Genomic DNA, 22,869 nt, shown 5'->3' with positions numbered 1-22,869 from the left:
TAATTACACACATACAAGTGCACGAATACACACACACACACAGGGAACTATCTTTCTATTCAGATACAATTTAAAACATTACTAACATTGTATGAATATAAACATTCTTTGTGAATGTCAAATAAGTTTTGTAAAATGAATTTGAGGTACTGTAGATGCTAAAATATGATATGTGACCCTTATTTGTCATAAAGAATTGCTTGAAACATCGAAAAATGATTTTAAACTTGAAATCATTTAATCAAATCATTGTGGAATCATGACAAAATAAATCTGTCACGAATATGAATATCTTGTGTAAAATGTCTGTTAAATATTCATTTTTTTAATATTAATTCGACAGCAATAAAGTAAAACTGCAATATTGTGAAATTAAGATTTAATACCTTTAAACTTAACATTATTAACTACATTAAACTAGCCAGGAATATGTTTTACATCATTAATTATCTTAGTTAACTTCACAATGTAAAACATTTTCTTTTCTTTTTTTTTTCTTTTTTTTTTTCATCCCTCAATTAAACATGTATAAACTCAACTTGAAATCAGCCTGTCATTCCACTCACAAGTCAACACAATGGATTAACATCCAAAAAAAGGTTCAAAATCTAGATGTATTTTGATAATTGTAAGTAAAGGAATAATGTTTAAACAACTTCTCTGTTATGTTTAACAGTGCAGATCAAATATGTGATAAAACAGTTTGTAAAAGATTGATACATAAACTAACAATTAACTAAATAGACATAAACAAAACATGAATCAATTGTGTTAACTTTTGTGTTAAATGAAAGGCTAATTTCAAGTTGTGTTGAAATAGGGGATGAAAAAAACAATTACAGTGTGACATTAACTTAAGCATCTGTACTACTAAACATTAACTAAGATTAATTAATGATATAAAACATTTCTAATTACTATTAATTACTATTAATAGTTAATAATGGTAAATTAAAGGTATTAAATCTAAAAACATGAAAAAAGTCAGTTTATATTTCACTGTATTACAGGTTTTTTATAATTTTGTTCAAATAAGTTATGGATTAATGATTAATAAATTAGCACAATGGATTTATTATTTGTTTAATTTCTGAAAACCTATAAACATCCAAAGAAAAAAAGTTCTGGAAAAAAAGGAAATATGTAAGCAACTTTGTATTTTACAGTGCAGATAAAATGTGTAATAAAAACACAGTTTGTAAAGCTTGATACATAAACTACAATGCAAGAAATGTTGTATAAGTATTCTTCATTCTTAGATCATCTTAACTAATGGAATAAACATATGTTCATTAACTAAACCTTATTCTGAACTGTCAGTCATGTTCTTTCAGTATTCTTTGATGAATAGACATAAATCATTAATTAAAACAGCATTATCAACACACACTATATTGTTTCAGCATCAATACCGCAATGTGCAAATCCACAATAGTCACATCAAAGGATCTGAAATGTTTAGTTGGGAGTATATAGTTAGGATTATATATATATATATATATATATATATATATATATATATATATATATATATATATATATATATATATATATATATATATATATATATTACATCAGGATATAGCCACTCAATTTAAACTACATGAGATTGTGGAATTACTGCAGAGATTAACTACTGTATAATGGAGTAAAAGTTTATCATTTGCACATTTTAACCCCATTTCTTAGTTTAAAGCATTCAGGTGCATCACATTTTACCATTTGTAAATCTAATAAAAATAGTTTTACTGAACTATTTAAACAGCAAAGTCTTTGCAGTGTTATTTTATATTAGATTTTTCCAATTTCTGTTCCTGAATACTATTTGACTACCCTGAAAAACACAAGGCACTGTTTATTTCACTTTTATATTTAGCTCTATTATATTTATTCAACTCATGTTTATTTCTATAGCGCTTTTAGATGAACACAGAAGTAAAAAAAAACTGCGTCACAGTTTACAGAGTAGAAGTTCAGTTTATTTCAGTTCAGTGTGGTTTAATTTTCACTGCTGAATGTACAGTGAAAACACAGAAGGACAAATCCATCGGTGCGATGTTTATCTATACTTGTAATTTATTACATTTCATGCATCTTTTACTCCCCTACAGAATCATCCTAATCAATCATAAATTAATAAACTGTTCCCAAATACAGCTATTCAAGTCATCTGGTGAAATTGTCTTGCAATATATAATACAGAAATACAAAATATCACAATGTTAGATTTTTCCAATACCATGCAGCCCTGACATAAATGTGTTTTGGTCATTTTTGGTCAATTTGATGCATGCTTAAAGACTAAAACCGAAAAAAAGTTCAAAGTGGAAAGTATTTAGTGTCCATCTAAAACACTTCAAAACTATTTATGTGCTTGTATGGATGTTTCAGCTGATTAAAGCTTTATCTGAGGTGTGTTTATGGTGCCAGTGTAGCCGCTGGACAGACACCGAGGCCATGTTTGTCTGCTTTCTGTCATCCAGCTCTGCCTGCAGCTACTTTTCCAGGCTGTAAACTCATCACAGGGCCTCATATCAGTGCGCTGCGGGGCTTAAGACATGCGCTTTGGCTTGTGACAGAAACACTCCACCTACAATACCAGAGCTGCCTAACAACAGACGGCTGCGAGGGCCAATATGCAAATGCACCAATGCTAAAATAACAATACGGCACAGGCCAGAAAGGAATCATCTCCTTAAAGCGGACGCTAATGTATGTTCTGGTCATATCAGATGTACTGCCCAAATGTGTCTGTGCGCATGTATAAGCACACAGCGCAGGTGTTCGTGCCGTGAAGCTGAGGTCACGCTGGGTAAAGCGAGAGTGTTCAGCTGTCTGCTTATATCAGGCAGAGGGCAAAACCAAAACCTGCTGGGAGAAAAATCAAGCCATACTCCAATGGGTCGAGCTGTGGAGGGTTGCACTCTTAATACGGAAAATATTTGTTTTTTCCACTTTTTTCCTACGCCTCATGATACTTTGCATGAGTTATGAGAGTAGACTATAAACAATTAAAATCTGCGTACAATGAGGTGCCACAAATTTTCTCATTTTCTTATGTCACCCAAATGTCTAATGACAACTTATTAAAATTAACCACGACCACAAGCAACCCCAAAAAACTTGAAACAAGTCTTTTTACAGCAGTGTTATGGATTTTTGGATGATTACTGTATAGGGAATACAAAGGAGTGGCAATAAAACAGATTTGCTAATATTAATATCATGTTAAAATCCCAAATGTATAACATTTATTTTTAGGATGGATTAAAAAAAGCCAAAAGTACCTCTCACTTTTTTTTTTTTACTACAGATATAGATTTTTTTATTTTTTGCAGTAAAATCTTTACTATTTAAAATTATTTATATCAATTATTTTGAATGGAAGATCCATAAAAACCATAATTACTAGCACTTAAGAGACAGATTATCTAAAAATTCTATTCTCTCATTATTTTCTAATGTTTAAACGCGTTTCAAAGTTGAAGCTCAAAGGGAGAAGTTTTGCAAAATGTTCAAACTGCTCTATTACAATATAATGGAAGGTGTTTAGGAGCTTCAAACTGCCAAAACAAACTTAGTTTGTAACCAAAACGGATTATTTTCGAAATGACAACATTTTGGTTCATTCTTTGTTTTCTTTCACTCAAAAAAATATTTGTTTTTGCTCAACTAAATTAATTATTTAAAATGAGCTGAAACAACACAATTCTTGACATTTCATTGGGACAACTTAATTTTTTTGTTCAATCCACAAATTTGATAAAAGTGTTAACTTAATCAATTTGTGTTGGGACAACATGAATGAATTGTGTGGAACCCTGCATTTTGTACAGTGTTTAGAGTACTTTGGGGCTTTTGGGAACAACTTTTGGGAGCAACTTGAAATATCAATACAGCTCATCCACTCACGCATGGTCACATGCCTCTTGTACAATAACAACCCTAGCAAACACTGTTGGAGATATCTTTTTTTCCTCTAGGGTTGAGCTTCAGATTATCACTGGAACAGAACATTACATACTGTACACAGCAAACTGACGGGAATTTTAAATAAAGCAAACCATTTGGCTTGGGAAATGTACTGAATGATGAATTGAAGTAATTATAAACAAGTGCAGAATTATTCTCTGCAAATCTGGCTTAAGGAATAAACACTGTTACTATTCACTCCTGACATGGGTCAGACCATCAGTTACTTCTCAGATGTCAAATTCAGACATCGATCATCATTTATACCAGGACTGTAAATCCACAGCTTCAGTAGGGTGATCAGATGTCATTTTTCCCCCTCCGGGACAGTCCCGTATTTGAGCTAGATTATTAGTGTCTTGAAAAAGTCATGTTTTGTGTGTCATCTTTCATAAAATATCTTCGTTGCTGATCACTACTAGTAGACTTGTCAAATGAAAATACCTTAAAGGGATAGTTCACCTCAAAATGTAAATTCTGTCACCATTTACTCACACTTGTTCAAAACCTTTCAGTTTCTTTCTTATTAAGAAATTATAATGCTGGTTTCTGGCACCTATTGACTTCCATAGTATTTTTTTTCTTTCTATGGAAGTTGATGGGTGCCAGGAACCAGCATTCTTCAAATATATTATTTAGTGTTCAAAAGAAGAAAGAAACTCGTAAGAATTTTAAACCACATGAGGCAGAATAAATGCTGAGGTAATTTTCATCCCTTTAATTACTGGTATCCAGTCTTGTCATAGTATATTTTGATGACCATCCAATCACATTTCTACATGAATTGGCTTTCAGTGAGTGAAGGTGGTATCTGGGCTGCCCATTCGGTGTTACTGTCAGTGAATAGAGAACGCAGAGGAGATGAAGTCAAAAACCAAGACACAAAATCAATTTACTATTGTAATAGCAAGATAAAAATATGATCATTAGAAGCTGTGTTGAACAGTAAAGCTTACTGAAGTGTATCCAGCATAGAAAGAAATGGCCATAGAAAGCCACCTAAAACTCAATAGTTAGCGAGAAATAATAATGAGCATTTAGCTGAATGAATGCAATAAATCACATATTATAGTTTATCCACAATTTGTTTTAGGTACATTTCTGGCTATTAACAAACCATTATCTATAACATTTGCTTCAAAAATTTGTTAGGTAGTTAGATTTAGGTATTGGGTAGGATTAGGGATTTACATTGAAAAAAAATGTCAACACAAATCGATTAAGTTACAATAACTTAATAATTTTTTTTTTTTACAAATTTAAGTAAATTGAACTTAAAACTATTAAGTTGTCCTGCAAAATTGTGTTGTTTCAACTCATGTTAAATAAGTAGTTTGAACAAGCAGCAAAAATGATTTTTTGAGTCTAGAATAAGACCATGCAGTATATGTACTTCTTCAGTACAAATTAACAGACAATATCTTATAATAGGCAAGTAATAAGCCACTAGTTAACATTACTACTTAATGCAGGGGTGTTCCTGAAGGGCTGCAGAACCTACACAGTTTAGTTCCAACCCTGCTTCAACACACTTATCTGTAGGTTTCAAACAAGCCTGAAGGACTCGATTAGTTTGATCAGGTGTGTTTAATTAGGGTTAAAGCTAAACTGTTTTAGCTCTGTGGCCCTTGGGGAACAGAGTTTGACACCTGTAACTTGAGTGACAAACCATTGTTTACATGAAAATTTCATTTACTCACCGTTTTTTCACCCTCAAGTGGTTTCAAACCGTTTAACTGTTCAAACCAATGTTTTTTTTTTCTTCTGTTGAACACAAAACAATTCAGCCATTCAGCCACTGACTGCTGGGAACCAGTTACCAGGGACTTCCATCGCTAGACAAATATATACTATGGAGGTCAGGGGCTACCAGTTTCCAACCTTCTTTAAGAAATATTTTGTATTTAGCAGTAGTAAGAAACTGAAAAGTGGAGGGTAGATGGTGACAATAGTGAAATAGTTGTTTATCTTGCAAGTGATGTCTAATTGAGCAGTGAGTAAATAAATCAGTCTTAAAAACACATTTTATGATCACCACCTTTTAAATATGTATTTATCAATGAGTTTTGTAGTAATATAGTTTTGTCCCGTATTCCACTTAAAACTCTATAGTCACCCCACATTTGTGAGAACAAACTAAGATACTTAGAACAAACTCAAATTGAAACTTAAAGGCCCTGTGAAATGCTTTGAAATATGTATTTTTATTTGATGTTTGACATAATCTCAACCGAAATGGAAATAAAACTGAAATAAAGAGAAGATAGGACATAGTGTAGCCAAAGACTATAGAATACACTAGACATGTCAATTGTATCCAGTTAGGGAGGTTACTTTGGAAATGTAATAGATTACAGATTACAAATTACCCTATTTAAAAAGTAATAAGTAGTGTACCTTTTCAATTACTTATTAAAAGTAAAGTAACTGATTACATCTGCTTTTGATTAATTTTAAGTTTCTAATGGATATTTTCAACTAAATCATTTTCAAGCATTTATACCAAGCAGGTGTGACCTTACAGTAGCTCTGTTTACTGTTAGAATTTCAAAATCGTAAATCGTCAAGCAACGTAAATCCAAATCAATCAGACCTTAGTGATCAATAAAACTGTCAACGAGACATATTGGGGATAATTGTTCAGTTCAAATATTTACTGCAATTAATACTGTACCAAACAGAAACAAATGATAGTATGTAACAGCAAACACAAAAAAATCCAAAAAAAACAAGTATTACACATTTTAAATACTATATTAATTTATAGTAAAGAGAAATATTTAGGAATAAGCATTTTATTGTATATATATTTACAACTCTTCATTAGTAAATAACACTACATAATGTAGTATTATTAATAACTATCATGAACTAATAGTAATTACCATAGTATACTTCAGCCTTTATTACAGTAAACTATATTTTTAGACGTCCTCTCCCTCATCTTTTCATCAAGCAAAGCAAATTTCCCGTTAGCCTAATTGGTTGGCGACATCACCGACCAGAGTGGGAGGTGGCAGTAACGCACCAAAAGTTTGTTGTCGACCACTGTAAAACAGGAAGAAGAAGACATCATCATTCTCGCCATCATATGGATTAACTTTCATCAGATAAACCTGATGAACATCACAGCTCTGTAAATGTTGGTGCCATCACTTTTTGATCTCAATCGGTAAATGTAGCTTGTAAGGACGCTACTGAGCTACTTAACTAATAGAATAACTTTGCTACTGAAAAACTATTTGATTTAAAAAGTAGTGACGCTACTGCCACGCTTGTAGCAACGCTACTACCCAACAATGTGATAAAATCGCTTCGGCCAGAGGAGTTTGGTGCCCTGAATTTAAAATTTCCAGCAATGGAATGCATTTTTATCAGTTGACATGGTGGCAGCTCTTAGACTGGTTGTAGTAGCCTAATGCTTTCAGTGGCAAAGAGGATTAACGTAATTGGTAGACGTGGTGCGGTAATGGTCAATGTGGTGAATAAAGCGCCATTTACTAGTACAGGAGCCAATCATCGATCACTATATGGTGAATAAAGCCTGCCTTCTATTACAGGAGCCAATCATTGATCACTATTCACCTTATTCTCCGCCGATGAGTGGGCGCTGCCATTTGAATCTTTTTGTCTCGCGACTTACGGTCACATTCACTTCCATTCATTTTTTGACGTTACCAACTGCTCGTTACGCTACTTGATGTTGCAATTTAATATTTTCTTATTATATTATGCTACTTGGTCTGTGTAGTCATGCAAACATTTGTTTGTTGAGCAAGTAGTTTGGCCATTTTCTGCCGTTTATTATTCCTAGTCATTTCTCCCTCAGGCGACTGAATCGGAAGTTCTAAGACAATCGCGAAAAAAGGCGCACTTCCGCATTTTAGAATAAGGTCAATAGACTGACAATACTCTGGGGGAGGGGCTTGGACCAGACGCGCGTTTCTGCAGATTTTGTGTGATTTGGGTGTGTAGAAATGCAACTAAAGAGACAATTGTTGTTTAATTTTATTGGTCATTCCTTATATGAAATTTAATGGTAAGCTTAGCAAGCGGTTTTGGAGAATTAGATGTTTTCCCCATTCAGACAGAATGCCCGAGCATACTGCCCGAGAGTTCTTCCAAAGATGGCCGCCGAGTGAAATTACTTGCCTTAAAGGAACTTTGGTGTAGCTCCTCCTCATTTAAAAAAAAAAACACCAATAGTGTTTTGTTTTATCACTGCTCTGCCAGTGAGAGTGGTAGAGCTTAAGCGCATCATATGTGACTTGTGTCGTGAAGAGGCGGGCCATGTCAGATACTAGAGAGCATTTGATTGGTCAAGATTTGATGGGAAAAATTTAAGTATGAGGTGACGTGAATAAAACTGTTGGTCCATTTAGGTGGAAGTGACAAACTACAAGCTTTACACGTTTATATCAGTTTCATATCTTGTAAATGCAAATTTTGTTACGCTAGCTTATAGATAGGCTAAAAACTAAAAATACTGATACTAACTTCTTAAAAACTTGATTTTAATTTCATGGGACTTTTAGGAATTGTAGCTGCATCCAGCTTGCTTGCTTTCCAGCTTGTTCTTTAGTCAGAGTTCTTTAGTTTGTTCATTCAGTAGTACTTGTGGCTGTTGGTTCAAATGATACACACATTCCACATGAAAACAGCTTTATTTCATTTACAGTAGTGTGTTTTCATTTTAAACAGCAGTATATTGCTCCATTTGACTGTAGTGCAAAAATTCATGTTTGTTTTTAAATATAGCAAAACATAACCAACACAATATAAATAACACATTCAACAACATTACGATCGGGGGAAAAAAGGACAAAAGAAAAAAAGCCACGATTACATAGACATTGCACAAAGTTTCAGGATATTTGGTTATATACATACTGTAATTGATTTCTGTGGGGATGTGGTCCTGCGGTGTGTGTTATGCATGTATATATTCAGTCATTGTCAAAGTGCAGGATGTTCCACTTCTACAGAAACACACATACAGAGCACTCTGATCTCCCTGGACGCAAACTCATACTGACCTTAAACACGTTTCTCTGAATTAACAAAGTCCTTAAAAAAAGGAAATAAAATCCTAACTTCTCAGAAGTTTTGAAATCATATAATACTACATTTTAAAACCTAAGTAAAATGGCAGAGAGCAGAACTGAATTTAAAGAATCGATCACACAAAAATTAAACCTTCTTCCAAACCATATATGACTTTTTCCTGTAAAATATAAAAGATATTTAGCAGAATGTTCAAGCTGATCCTTTCCCATACGACTGACCCCCATTAACTGTTTAACCATAACAGCTTAGGCTTTCTTCTAATATCAGTTGTGTTCATAAACAATGTCGTACATGTTTGGGACAACGTAGCGATAAGTAATTAAAATAAATAAATAAATACATTTTAATTTTTGTGTGAAAAATCCCTTGTTCTCCGCGCTCTCATCAGTTAAAAACAATCACTCACCAAACCCAGTGTTCACTCAACTTCCCATCTGAGGTAAGATGCATTAGTAGTGGCTATTACCAATGACATCACTGCACAACACATACCATCTAGATCTGATCAAGCTGTCAAAGCTGACAACCCTGGCAAATGAGCAATAAAAGTTATAAAATGCAATATACAATGACAATGTGATCAACCTTGGAAACTTAACTAAAGACTTACAGCAAAAATACTGTGACGTACAACATACAGGAGCTTATAGTATCCGAGTTACTCACATTGAAGGGCTTTATTTTGAAGTGTCAGTATTACTAATCACTTAATCAGGATTAGTTCTGAGCACCAATCGCCTGTTTTAAACCACAAAAAAAGAGAAAGTGCAGCTTTAATGTCACAGCTAGTTTTTTTTAAGTATGGCTATATAGTCTTGGTTTGACATTTCTCCTGGTTAGTGAAATAGACGTGTCATATTAGTAGAGTCCCAAACTCTAAAAGGCTTGTAATACATGACTTTAGAAACCAAACCGAGCATGTCTCTTAGATAAAACACTAAACACCTCTTCTCCCACGTTTCATACCAAACACCAGTGCTTCTCTGATATGCAATAAGTATGTTCATTTGTATGTGAAAACTATATATCTCCTCTTCAGTCAGAGGTGGTCCTTCAAACATCTCTGAAATAGTGTCATATGTTTATATTACAATTGATAAATAAATAGGAAAATACATAAAACATATATTATGTTGTCAACATGATCTGAGCACACTCAGGTGTACGTAGTGTAGAATTCGCATGTTTCTGTGAGAATTTTCTGCTTCTAAAATGTCCATGCGCGTCTGTGGTGAGAAAGGGCAGCATTGCACGTTACTGCCACCTAGTGTGGCACAGCAGCACTACAATATTATTTTCTGCCAGGACGAAATTTTTGTAAACATGCATGGCAGAACCTGTCGAGAGCTACATTCCTAAAGTTGTATTTTTTTTCGTGTTTAATATATTATTTCTTCAAAAAGAAAAATGTAAACATAAATTAAATGTACATTTAGGTATATATTTTACACAAAGTGACCGCAAAATGGCAGAGCAACATGACTTTGCACTTTCAAGCACTAGGGTTTACAGGGTGACAGTCGTGGAGGCGTGTAAGAGTGTGATTTTTCCTTTTCATCCTTTTTTAACCATCTGCAGTAATCCTCCAGGCAGAGGGAGGGCGCTGTGGCCCACAAAACACTCCTCGTTTGGTGCTCAAACCGAGCAGTTGCGCCTCTTGGCCACACAAGGCAGGCCGCTTGAGCTAAGCCGGGTTTTTACCCTTTGTCAAAGACTAGTGGAGGAGACGGAAAGAGTGGGAGAGGATGGAGGAGGAAAGTTGAGGAGCTCCAGAACAGCGACTCCAACGCTGCTACGGCGTGTGAACATGCATGACGCTGCCACCCACTTGTTGCTACGAGGGTTGTACTTTTCTATGGAATTGAGGCTAGAGCTGCCATCGTTTCCTCCGACTGCGTATAGCCATCCGTCCATGGCAACCAGGTCATGGGTGCTCCTGAAGATTAAGAAAAAGGAATATGCATTAGAAAATAGCCATTTTTGTACACTTTGAAAAATAATTCAGCTAATGGTTGTGTAAAACGAATAAGCCTCATGTCATTCTAAACTTTTTATGAAAGCACAAAAGAAGATTCATTCATTCATTTTCTTTTCAGCTTAGTCTCTTTATTAATCAGGGGTCGCCACAGCGAAATGAACCGCCAACTTATCCAGCATATATTTTACACAGCAGATGCCCTTCAAGCCGCAACCCAACACTGGAAAAACAAAAGAAGATATTATGAATTATGTTTTAGCCGTTCTTGTCTATATGATGTAGGTCGGTGGGGTTCAAAGCAGCAAATCTAGACCCCATTAGCCCCTTTCACAAATACAGACTGTAAACAGTATTGTATATATTTCTAGGGGTCGACACAGTGGCTCAACGGTTAGCACTGTTGCCTCACAGCAAGAAGGTTGCTGGTTCGCTGGGTCAGTTGGCGTTTCTGTGTAGAGTTTGCATGTTCTCCCCGTGTTTGCGTGGGGAACCTCCAGGTGTTTCAGTTTTCCTCACAGTCCAAAGACATGCACTATAGGTGAATTGAATAAACTAAATTGGCCGTAGTGTATGTGTGTGAATAAGTGTGTATGGATTGTTCACCGTATTGGATTGCTGCTGGAAGGACATCCGCTGTGCAAAACATGCTGGATGTGTTCGCTGTGATGACCCCTGATGAATAAAGGGACTAAGTCGAAGGAAAATGACAGAATGAATGAATATATTCCTTCCAATAGTTTTCCAAAATGAGAAGCTCTAACATTATCAGTAAATTGACAGAATTCTGCTGTGTGAACACAAAAGGAAATTACTGGTATGAGCATATACATGATCAGAATGCAATAGGACGTCTACTCTGGCCAATTCATTCTGATTCCAACGATGTATTTACTCTACACTATATTTAATCCATTGCCCAGACACATTTAGCTGCTGCGTGTTAATCATAAAATGCTCATGATAAATCCCTGTGATTTTTATCTACAAGAACTGTGTTGAACTCTGTGACGCATGTGTACTGAAGGGGAGTGTGATTTGATATTCGATTTGAGTCTTTTATTTCAAAGAGGGTTTTACAAACTGCAGCACATGTTCAAACATAATGCTCAACATGCAGAAGTGTTCCATTCTCTTTTCATAAGAAAGCACTTTTCTATTAATCTGCACAATTGCCAATGTCCATTGCACAGAAATCCTGATAGCTATATATGCAAAAATAACTGTTTCAGTTGTCCTTCAGATGTAAGCGACAACATTTTTCTCTTACAGTTCAGTATTTTGGTTTGTTTCTGGGACAAAAACAGCAAAAGTATGAAACAAAATAAAACCATGAGCCTGTGTACAAATGCAAGTGCAGCCGTTTAGAGGTCATTTTAACGTTGTCAGAGAATTTAAATGTATTTTGGAATGGATGTGTGAATGGTGCTTTTCCTGGAAATATGTAACGTCATTCCGTTTTTAATATGCCGTTTAAGTTACGGTAAATGGCGATGCAGTGGCGCAGTAGGTAGTACTGCCGCCTCACAACAAGAAGGTCAATGGTTTGAGCCTCTGGTGGGTCTAGTTGGCGTTTCTGTGTGGAATTTGCATGTTCTCCCCACGTTCGCATGGGTTTTCTCCGTGTGCTCCAGTTTCCCCCACAGTCCAAAGACATGCGTTACAGGTGAGTTGGGTTAGCTAAATTGTTCGTAGTGTATGAGTGTGAATAAGTGTGTATGGATGTTTCCCAGAGATGGGTTGCGGCTGGAAAATCATTGAATTAATAAAGTCACAATCGAACCTGCGGATGTTCATGGGAGCCACTCCTTCCCACGTGTTGGTTTTGGGATTGTATCGTTCCACCGAATTTAGGCAGCTGGTACCATCATTGCCACCCGCAACATAAAGCATGCCCTCCAGTACAGCCACCCCTGCACTGCTTCTCCTGCTTAACATGTTGGCAATGGCAGTCCATGCATTACTCTGTAAAATACATATTTAGTCAGTTAACCATGGAGAGAAAACAAAAAAACACATCCTGAAGATGTTTTCGGCATGTCAGAGAGAAATGTTTCACCTACCTGAGGGTCGTATTTTTCTACTGTTGCTAAGTGTGAAGAGCTGTCGTACCCACCGACTGCATACAAACTGCCATCTGAAAGAGAAAATATGCGAAATAGGTATGTGTTTGCAGTATAGTGCAACCACAGAGAACATTTCAACTGGCTAAAATATAAACAGGGTGTCTCCACAGGCTTAAAATGTCTTACATTTCAAAAATAAGATTTTAGCCCTTAAAAAAAGTCTTAAATATTAACTGAAATGTTGTGTTGTAGTTTGTCATTTTAAAATGTATATTAACTACTGTATGTCTATATAAATGTATCCAAGCATGGCAACATTCATCCAATCACCAGCAATCCATCTTAAAGCTTGTAGCAAAAGGTTACATTGTGAATTAGGTTTACCAAGATGGTTTAATTTTTCTTATTACAATAACATTTGAAAATCCTTAGCATTTTGCCCCATAGAAGTCATTCATAATGGTCTTGAAAAAGGTCTAAAAGATCTTACATTTGACTAGCAGAAACCCTACATAAAGGAAGGGTTAAAGTACAGAGAAAAGTGTAAACAGTTATAATTAGATTGGTATTTACCTAATGTGGCCACTCGGACATATCTCCTCCTGGTGCTCATGGCAGCGATGGAGGTCCAGGTACTGGTCAGTGGGTCATACCTTTCTGCACTGTAGATAAAGGAGGAGAGAAATGTCAAATTATTTGACAATTATATATATATATATATATATATATATATATATATATATATATATATATATATTAGTGCTGTCAAAATTAGTGCGTTAACGCATGCGATTAATTTGAAATATTTAACGCGTTAAAAAAAAATAACGCAGTTGCAGGATTTTTTTTTACTTCCTGTTGTGGTGGACGTGTTCAACATGCAAAAAAATATGGGTAAGACCAAGGAAGCACTTTTTGAAGGCAAGTTTCAGTATAAAACAATTAATGTCGCATCACCAGGCTATACAGAGCGATCATGCGTGTTGAATCTGAAGAGAGTCGCTCCGGCGCTTTGTGTGTGTCTGTCTGTCTGTCTGTGTCTGTCAGGGGTTTAATGAGTGACGTATCTGAGTAGAGGCGTGTGCGCGCGAGACGTACCTGAAGAGCGGTGGGGGTGTGTGCACGCGATGTACCTGAAGAGCGGTGGGGGTGAGTTGCGCGCGATGTACCTGAAGAGCGGTGGGGGTGAGTTGCGCGCGATGTACCTGAAGAGCTAGGAGGTATGCGGTGAAGAGGGGTGTGCAACATATTTAAGGACCGGGCGGGAGACATGAATTTTCCGGGAGACTATCATTCATTTGCGGGGATCCGGGATTCTCTGTGCATTTGCGGGATACTCCTGCAACTTCTGGGAGACTTGGGATGTCTGGACTGGACTCTCTTAGCAACTGGATGAATGTAAAGGAGGACTGAGCAAAATTGTTTCTACTTTATAATTAATGTTCTCAACTCACAGCAATACAACTTTAAAATGAGTGCAATTGTTTGTATTCAATACTTTATTATTATTATTATTATTATTATTATTATTATTATTTTCCATATCTGTAATGCCTGTATTTTGACATTTTTTTGCAGTCCACTTGGAATCCAACTTGGAAATCATTGTATACTTTATTGGCATTGATTGTTTTGAAATTCAAATGGCATTAACATGCCTGTGTTTTAATTTCTGTAATAAATATGGCTGTCAAGCCAGGATCTTGATGGTTTATTGTGGCTATGTTGTTTACATGAAGAAATCTGTGTTACGAGTTAAACAAAAAATCTAATAAACAATTATATTTTGAATTTAAATTTTTGTCTTGCGTTTACATAAATTTTACATTTGAATAGCCAAAATTACAAGTTTCAGTTTTTTAAATGCGATTAATCACGATTAATCGAGATTAATACAAAAAAGTGCAATTAATTAGTAAAATTTTTTAATCGATTGACAGCACTAAAATATATATATATATATATATATATATATATATATATATATATATATATATATATATATATATATATATATATATATATATATATATATATATATATAAGGGGTGTAACGGATATGGTTTGATCTGTGATTCGTTTGGATCACAATCCATAGTTGTGCCAATGGTCTCACAAGTATTTTACAGGTAGATTAATCCTAAATTTGTAACAATCACAGAGAGAATGCTCTCGTGACATTCAAGTCACACGTATGAAAGCATTTAGGCTTTCCTGTAAAATATAATTATGACTGAAGAAGTTTAGTAGGTTATTTGGGATGTGGAGGGTTTCATTAAAGGTGTTTTCTGTCACCACTTGTTTCGCCTGCATCAATGCATTTATTGTAAGCTGCACAATTTATCATTAAAAGATCAAGATCTCAACAACCACGCAACATAAATTATAAATGATGGTAATTTGCATATGTTTATTAATCTTTTGAATCGCTGCATTCAAATCTGAAAACGCAAACCTCAAGAAAGAGATTCAGTCTTTAGTCTTTTAAGTTAGTTATGAAGTTACAAACAGTCAAATAACACAAAAGTACTGGGATAACAGTTTATAGTTTAGATAAAACCACTGAAATTTATGGTAAAGATTACAATCACCGTCATTTAACGACGCTCAAAAATTAAAGTTGTAGGCAGCAATTACATTATTTAATCAATAGGTAGCGACAACCAGCCAGCAAAATATGCCACTAAATAATTCCTCAAAAAATGACACATCTAGCTATTGTTTTTATTCAGCTGATTATTTCTTCATTTTATTTTTAATAAAGTTACAGGTTCTAAGTTCTGTTTGTTAAAACCAAAAGTGTCTTGCAGTGCTGTTTTTGTAATAAATGGAAAACAAAAGACATTTGTCTTCTCCCTTTTTTGCTGATCCGAAAAATGGTCAGATCCGTGACTAAAATATCATAATGTGATCCGAACCATGAGATTTGTGAACCGTTACACCACTAGTATATATGCAAATATAAAGTATATAAGGTTTTATCTGTATTTATTATTGTACTGTGTGATTTGTAGTTATTTAAAAGAATAGTAAACCTGTTGAGACAGGAAGCACCATCATATCCTCCTGCCGCATACAGCAGCCCATGCAGAACCGCCACACCTAAACAGCTCCTCCTCGTTCCCATGGACACCTCAGGTTGCCACGCATTAGTGACTGGGTCATACGACTCTACAGTTGCCAAATCCGAAGTGCCATCATACCTGGTTAAAGAAAGGCAAGAGAAGAGACAAACAGGAACAATAGATCTTTCACTTATGTCTTTGTCGAGCAAGTAAAGACAAGATCGTTGCTATTCATTGAAATCCATTACTCCACAACTGACACATTTCCTAACTAATCTTAGGTAACCACTTGATTGACTCAGCGTGGTAATCTTAAGGAAACTGTGGCTGCCTGCACATTCTGTTCCTTTTGTAATGAACTAATCAATTCTGGGCTATCTTTTAATCCTGTGTATGTACACTTATTTGCATCTTGGGCTGCTTTATTCAGTTGAGGGCTGTTCCACTTGTGTGCCTTCTGCATTTCTTTAATTCTACTGTACTCATGCTTTTAGCATACCTAAAAAATGTTTCTATGAAAGACCATTTTTTACCTACAAGAAAAAATTGGTACGAATTGTAAATGAATATGAAAAAAAAAATCACAGTTGATTTCAGTCATGTTTCTAGGAATTTGCACAATCAGGTGTTCTGCACAACAGTGAAAAAGTTCACCCCACAGATTTGTGAATTTGCCATTAGAAAATGGACTTCACACAAAATGTCACTTAAGGGATTTTTTTTTCTAACGTGACTGCAACTTAAGCCATATTTAGAAGATCAAACTTTAATTTATGACATTTAAAAAAAAACTTCATACTTATTAAAACAAGAAAATATGAAAAAGTTGAACATGACAAATTTATTAAAACTGTGGCGAAGATGGGTTTTTACAATTTAAACTTTTTATGTAATAGTTTTAACTTATGTCATCATTTTAATGTAATTTGATTCACAAAAGTCAACAACAAAAAAGTGTTCAATTGCAAGTTTGCCAATTTTTATGCACTCACATTTGATATGTTTCCATCCACATATTTTGTGCACATATTGGGATATTACTGGATAAAAATGCCCCAAAAAAATATCCAAATATTTTTATGCATTAAAATGCTAGGCAAATATAAAATGGAAACACATTCATCAAATACATGCTTATCATAAGCATGATGTCTCAACAGATCATGTGAATGGCTAAATGGACTACCCAGCAGGTACACCACACCTCAGGTTTTGTTTTAGTGTTTCAGAACTGACTGGCCTAAAGTCTGTCATTGCATTTATTTGGTAATGCCCTCCCAGCACTGCACCAGATGATTTTCACAAAAATCAGATCATTTTTGTAAAAGATTATATTTAATCAGGCACATTATATTTGAAGTACTATATCCCACTGTGATGGATGGATGGATGGATGGATGGATGGATGGATGGATGGATGGATGGATGGATGGATGGACGGACGGACGGATGGATGGATTGATTGAATGATTGATTTGCCAAAAAGATAGATGAGAGAAATGGCCAAAAAAAAAAAAAAACCCTGCAGTGTCTAACCTTATTCACAACTTTGGATGAAAACATAGCTATTAATGCCCCTCATTGAACTCTTTTCAAAAGGTACCCATGATGCAATAGTCTTCAGTTTGGTGTAAAAAAAAAGAAAATAGCAGTTACTGGTCTGCCAAAAACAATGCTTTAAGCTCTGCATACCCGCCCACAGCATAGAGCTTGTTTCCGATGGCGGCCACTCCGACTCGAGCCCGCCGTGTTGACATGGACGCAACCATGTGCCAGCGGTCTGTCCTGGTATCATAGGCCTCACAGTCTCCATGAATAGCAAAAAGACTGCCCCCACCTGAAAGACACACAGGAATGTGACATGTAAAGGTTGTATATCATGAAAATATGGATTTGTTCATCTTTAAGTGCTATAATCAGGTATCTGGTTCATCTATTAACCCACCCCAACCTATCAACTTTGGGACAATTTTGTTTAAGTAAGACCTTTTCTACAAGCAATAGGAAAAACAAGACATTCTGATTTTGAGCCCCTTGTGACAGAGGAAGGTGACCTTACTATATATTCCCACCCCTTAATCTACATATTTACTAGAAAGGGGGCATATTATGTCACCTTTAAATCAAGCTCACAACATAACAGACAGGTGCATGCGTGTATTTTTTTGTAATTTTACAGACCTACGGCAAACAGAACTGGGCTGGCTCCTTCGCAGCGGCGTGGTCGTGTACGACTGTTACTGAGCACACCCCTCTGCTCGGGCATCAGGTGATACTTCAGCGCCTCGATCAGCAGGTCTTTGCACTCAGAGTGGTGACGTACCAGCAGCTCCGTATCCACGTTACTCATCAGGAAGTCCCGTGTAAGCAGGGGCAGACGCACACACTTCATCAGCTAAAGAGACGTGGATGGAAATAGTAAGAGGTAAGATGTGTGTGTGTGTGTGTGTGTGTGTGTGTGCGTGTGTGTGTGTGTGTGTGTGTGTGTGTGTGTGTGTGTGTGTAGAAAAGATCAGAGAATACAAAGGAAGGGAATACAGAAACGAGTATCGAGTTGCAGGCACATAATCCTTTGTAAGCATTAATCCTGTGATTCACGGTGATGTTGCTAAAAGCGCATTTTGACAGGCAGAATCGCACCCACCCGCGGCACGTGTTGCCTCCGCCCATCAATGTCATGCTTGACCCAGCTCAGCACAGCCCTGTACACCTCCTCCTCTGATGGGACATTCAGGTTATCGCTAGAGATCAGATCCAGCACCTGCACACATCACAAAATTAAAGGAGCTCTGATTACTCAGGATTCAGTCGAGCTGAAATGTTTACATAACATTCTGAAAAAAGGTGTATTTTTAAAATATTATGTAATATGTTGTTTAGTACAGATGTGCTTAGCTTTAGACCTAAAAGGTTTTGCATGTGTTCTGAAGATTATAATGTCAAAACAAATATCTCTGGTAAACAAGTTTTTTAAATATTACATTGATCAACTTAATTACATTAATTCCCTAATCAGTTGACATAAATAATATCACATTAGTATTAAAAAAAATTATATATATATATATATATATATATATATATATATATATATATATATATATATATATATATATATATATATATATATATATATATTTTTTTTTTTTTTTTAAGAAAACATAAAAAAACGACTTTAGTATAATTTATCAATACATATACACTCACTGGTCAGTTTATTGGGTACACCTGTCCAACTGCTTGTTATTGCAAATTTCTAATCAGCCAATCACATGGCTGCAACTGAATGCATTTAAGGATGTAGACATGGTCAAGATGATCTGCTGCAGTTCATTGTATCTTTGTATTTCAGATACTGCTGATCTACTGGGATTTTCACGCACAACCATCACTAGGATTTACAGAGAATGGTCCGAAAAAGAGAAAATATCCAGTTATTAGTAGTTTTGTGAGCACAAATGCTTTGTTGATGCCAGAGGTTAGAGGAGAATGGCCAGACTGGTTCCAGTTGATAGAAGGCAACAGTAACTCAAATAACCACTTGTTACAACAGAGGTATGCAGAAGAGCAACTCTGAATGCACAACACTTCTAACCTTGAGGCAGTTAGACTACAGCAACAGAAGATCACATTTGGTGCCACTCCTGTCAGCTAAGAATAGAAAATTGAGGCTACAATTTGCACAGGCTTACCAAAATTGGACAATAGAAGATTGGTTGCTTGGTCTGATGAGTCTTGATTTCTATTGTGACATTTGTAAGGTTGGGTCCGAATTTGGCATCAACAACATGAAAGCATGGATCCATCCTGCCTTGTATCAACAGTTCAGGCTGGTGGTGGTGATGTAATGGTGTGTGGGATATTTTCTTGGCACTCTTTGGACCCAGTAGTAGCAATTGAGCATCGTGTCAATGCCACAGCCTACCTGAGTATTTTTGCTGAACATGTTCCATCCCTTTATAACCATAGTGTACCCATCTACTGATAGCTGCTTTCAGCAGGATAACACACCATGTCATAAAGTGAGAATCATCTTAAACTGGTTTCTTGAACATGACAATTTCACTCTACTCAAATGGCCTCCACAGTCACCAGATCTCAATCCAATAGAGCACCTTTGAGGATGTGGTGGAACGGGAGATTCACATCATGAATGTGCAGCCAACAAATGTGTAGCAACTGCATGATGTTATCATGTAAATATGGACCAAAATCTCTGATAAATATTTCCTGTACCTTCTTGAATATATACCTTGAAGGACTAAGGCAGTTCTGAAGGCAAAAAGACATCCAACCTAGTACTAGTAAGGTGTACCTAATAAAGTGGCCGGTCTTTGTACACTACAGTTCAAAAAGTTGGGATCTGTGTGACATTTTAGTGTAGATATTTTTATTTATTACTAAATTGTGTGATTTCCAGGAGGTGATGTGTAGTGTTGCCTGACCTTTCAAAAATCATTTTAATAATTTCTTATTATTGGTGCCTAAAATAGCTTTGCTGATTCACTTTTTTTTGTGGAAGCTGTGGTGATTCTTTAATTAATAGAAAATGTAAAAAGTGCATTGTTATGACAATGAATTCTAGTACCGTTCTAAATGCCTTTTACTGCATCTTCTGTTGAATATATATATATAATGTATAGATATAAATATATGAACAATAGGATAAATTTATTTAAATTAAATTTAACTTGCACAATATTATAAAATAGTATTATATTATATAATGTTCACATGTTTGTTACATTATGGAAAATATCAAATCACAGCAAAAATCATTGTAAAAACAGCCGCCTATATTTAATGAACTCACTCAAAAAATATTGCTGTGTTTGGCAGCATCAATAACATGTCAACAATTGGGTGAACCAATAGTGCTGAGTGAGTTTCAAACTAAACAATAGCAGACAGGGAGGTGGTGGAAGAGCTGATAAGGGTTGTCTGGGAGACCATTATCATTATTTTTGCAATTCCACTTGCGCCCGTTAGCAGAAATTGCACACACAAGCTTTTTTGTGTGTGATTAGACCAGCTACAACATGGACAGATGTTTTAAGAATTACAACCCAACTGACCAGCCACACAGCTGCTGGAGGCAAATGTAATACCATCATCCAATCTAATACACACACAGAAGCGCTACAGCAACCTTTGCCGCTTTCCTGTCACCGACTGTTTGTTTATTTGGGGCAGAGGGCAAAGTTGACATGGCTACAAGCATTTCCGAGGTCCACCGGGTTAAATATGGGGTCAGTGGGAGCCTCGAGCTTGAAACAGCTGTTAGGAGTGAGAGAAAGTCACAGACAGAAAGAGAATTCAGGTCGGATGTCATCAGCCAGCCCATGCTTATGTTTCTCTCCAATCAGTGTCTGAACAGCAGGGGGATTTCATGAAATCACGCAAGCGTTTAAAGCACAGAGACACTAATACCAGCGGCACTCCGATTATTTAAAAAAACGCTCTTCTGCGCAGAGAGCGGATTAGGGCTGATGAAATTAGTGGCGTATGAGAAAAGGGGCTGCTCTCTCCTGATTAGCTGTCTCAGCTTCTCACCGGAGTAGTGCTGTCACGGTATATATGGGGGCATGATTGACACTGTATTGAAGGTGCTGCTGACACAGAGAGCACTTTTATCAGTGTCATCGCTGTGCAATTCGTTTTGACATATTTGCTTTGGCGAGCTGAAGAAGAGGTCAAGGTTTGGTTGATTAGCATGGTCCGGTTAGCTCCTGCTGATAGATGCTATTATTGTACTATATCATCCTTTGCCAAAAAAAAACAATCATGTCTCTCCATTCACAGCCATTCAAATGTTTCTGAGTCTTTATGAATTACATACATTCTAAAGCACAGCATACTTTAAAAAAAAAAGTTTGAAAAAGACAGGATCCAAATTTGTGAAAACTTTCTGAAACGGCCCAGCTATTGGTATGAAAGGGATAGGTGAATCATATATGAAAGGGATAGGTGAATTGTCATAAGTTACTAATCCTTCATACGTGACTGCTATTGAAAAAAAAAAGATATTTTGAACAATGTAGGAAACCAGTACCCATTGAGTTCTACTGTATTTTTTTTCCTGGCAACGGTGTCACAACATGCATTACAATATGCGATGTAATCATGCAATATTTAAATCAAAGATAATAGTTCATTAATATAAACAGTTTCTTAGTAAACTACAGCTCTTTGTAGAAAGAGTGGGGGGGGGGTGCGTAGTGATGTTGTAATATTGATGACTGTACTATGGACTGGGTTTCTGGCGACACGGCGATCAGATACTACACTAAAGTTGACGACCAGGGGGTGTTAAATTTGGTGGCGGGAGATGTGTCTGAAATATGGGGGACTCCCGGGAAATGTTGTCCAGATGAAGGCCAAAGGGACCCTTTCAGCTTAGCAAGAGAAGTTTGTCATTTCAAATCTGCGATTTCTAGAATATTGCATTGTAGGGCTGTGGAATTAATCGAAAATCTGATTTCGATTTTAGCTTCTAACGATTATAAAAAACCATTAATCAAGATAAATGATTACTGCATCATATACCGCCCCCTTTCCAGTTGTACACATTGTTGCTCTTAAAAGTGCGAAAGACCGCTTCGTGTGTGTGTGGCGTGCACACACAGAAGCATGCAGTCAGCATTCAATCTCATTCGAGCACACAGACAACCAGAGCGCACACATCCAAAGTCAGTAACGTGAGCGCTTTAATAGTCAAATAGGT

The 22,869-nt window shown here is 36.0% G+C and overlaps 1 protein-coding gene and 1 long non-coding RNA gene across 10 annotated transcripts in view; one reads left to right on the top strand and one right to left on the bottom strand.

Moving 5' to 3' along the window:
• Positions 1 to 22,869, top strand: part of LOC137489184 (uncharacterized) — a 298,052-nt gene that overhangs the window by 266,680 nt on the left and 8,503 nt on the right. For all 8 annotated transcript variants that reach the window (XR_015523546.1, XR_015523547.1, XR_015523552.1 and 5 more), the window contains one exon: positions 18,325 to 18,570. This is a non-coding gene — a long non-coding RNA (uncharacterized LOC137489184). The remainder of the gene's footprint in view (positions 1 to 18,324; positions 18,571 to 22,869) is intronic.
• Positions 8,618 to 22,869, bottom strand: part of klhl17 (kelch-like family member 17) — a 32,061-nt gene continuing 17,809 nt past the window's right edge. For both annotated transcript variants that reach the window (XM_087307116.1, XM_087307117.1), the window contains exons 5-12: positions 18,790 to 18,906; positions 18,327 to 18,540; positions 17,838 to 17,982; positions 16,116 to 16,283; positions 13,654 to 13,742; positions 13,078 to 13,151; positions 12,798 to 12,979; positions 8,618 to 10,975 (exon numbers count right to left, since the gene is read on the bottom strand). In XM_087307116.1, the coding sequence (XP_087163242.1) occupies positions 10,747 to 10,975; positions 12,798 to 12,979; positions 13,078 to 13,151; positions 13,654 to 13,742; positions 16,116 to 16,283; positions 17,838 to 17,982; positions 18,327 to 18,540; positions 18,790 to 18,906 (1,218 nt within the window). In that variant the 3' untranslated portion in view covers positions 8,618 to 10,746. The remainder of the gene's footprint in view (positions 10,976 to 12,797; positions 12,980 to 13,077; positions 13,152 to 13,653; positions 13,743 to 16,115; positions 16,284 to 17,837; positions 17,983 to 18,326; positions 18,541 to 18,789; positions 18,907 to 22,869) is intronic.

This window comes from Danio rerio, chromosome 23 (assembly GCF_052040795.2).
Source record: "Danio rerio strain M-AB ecotype USA chromosome 23, GRCz13ab, whole genome shotgun sequence".
Classification (NCBI taxonomy): domain Eukaryota; kingdom Metazoa; phylum Chordata; class Actinopteri; order Cypriniformes; family Danionidae; genus Danio; species Danio rerio.
Note: the sequence above shows the minus strand (reverse complement) of the source record. Positions and strands in the feature narration are given on the sequence as shown.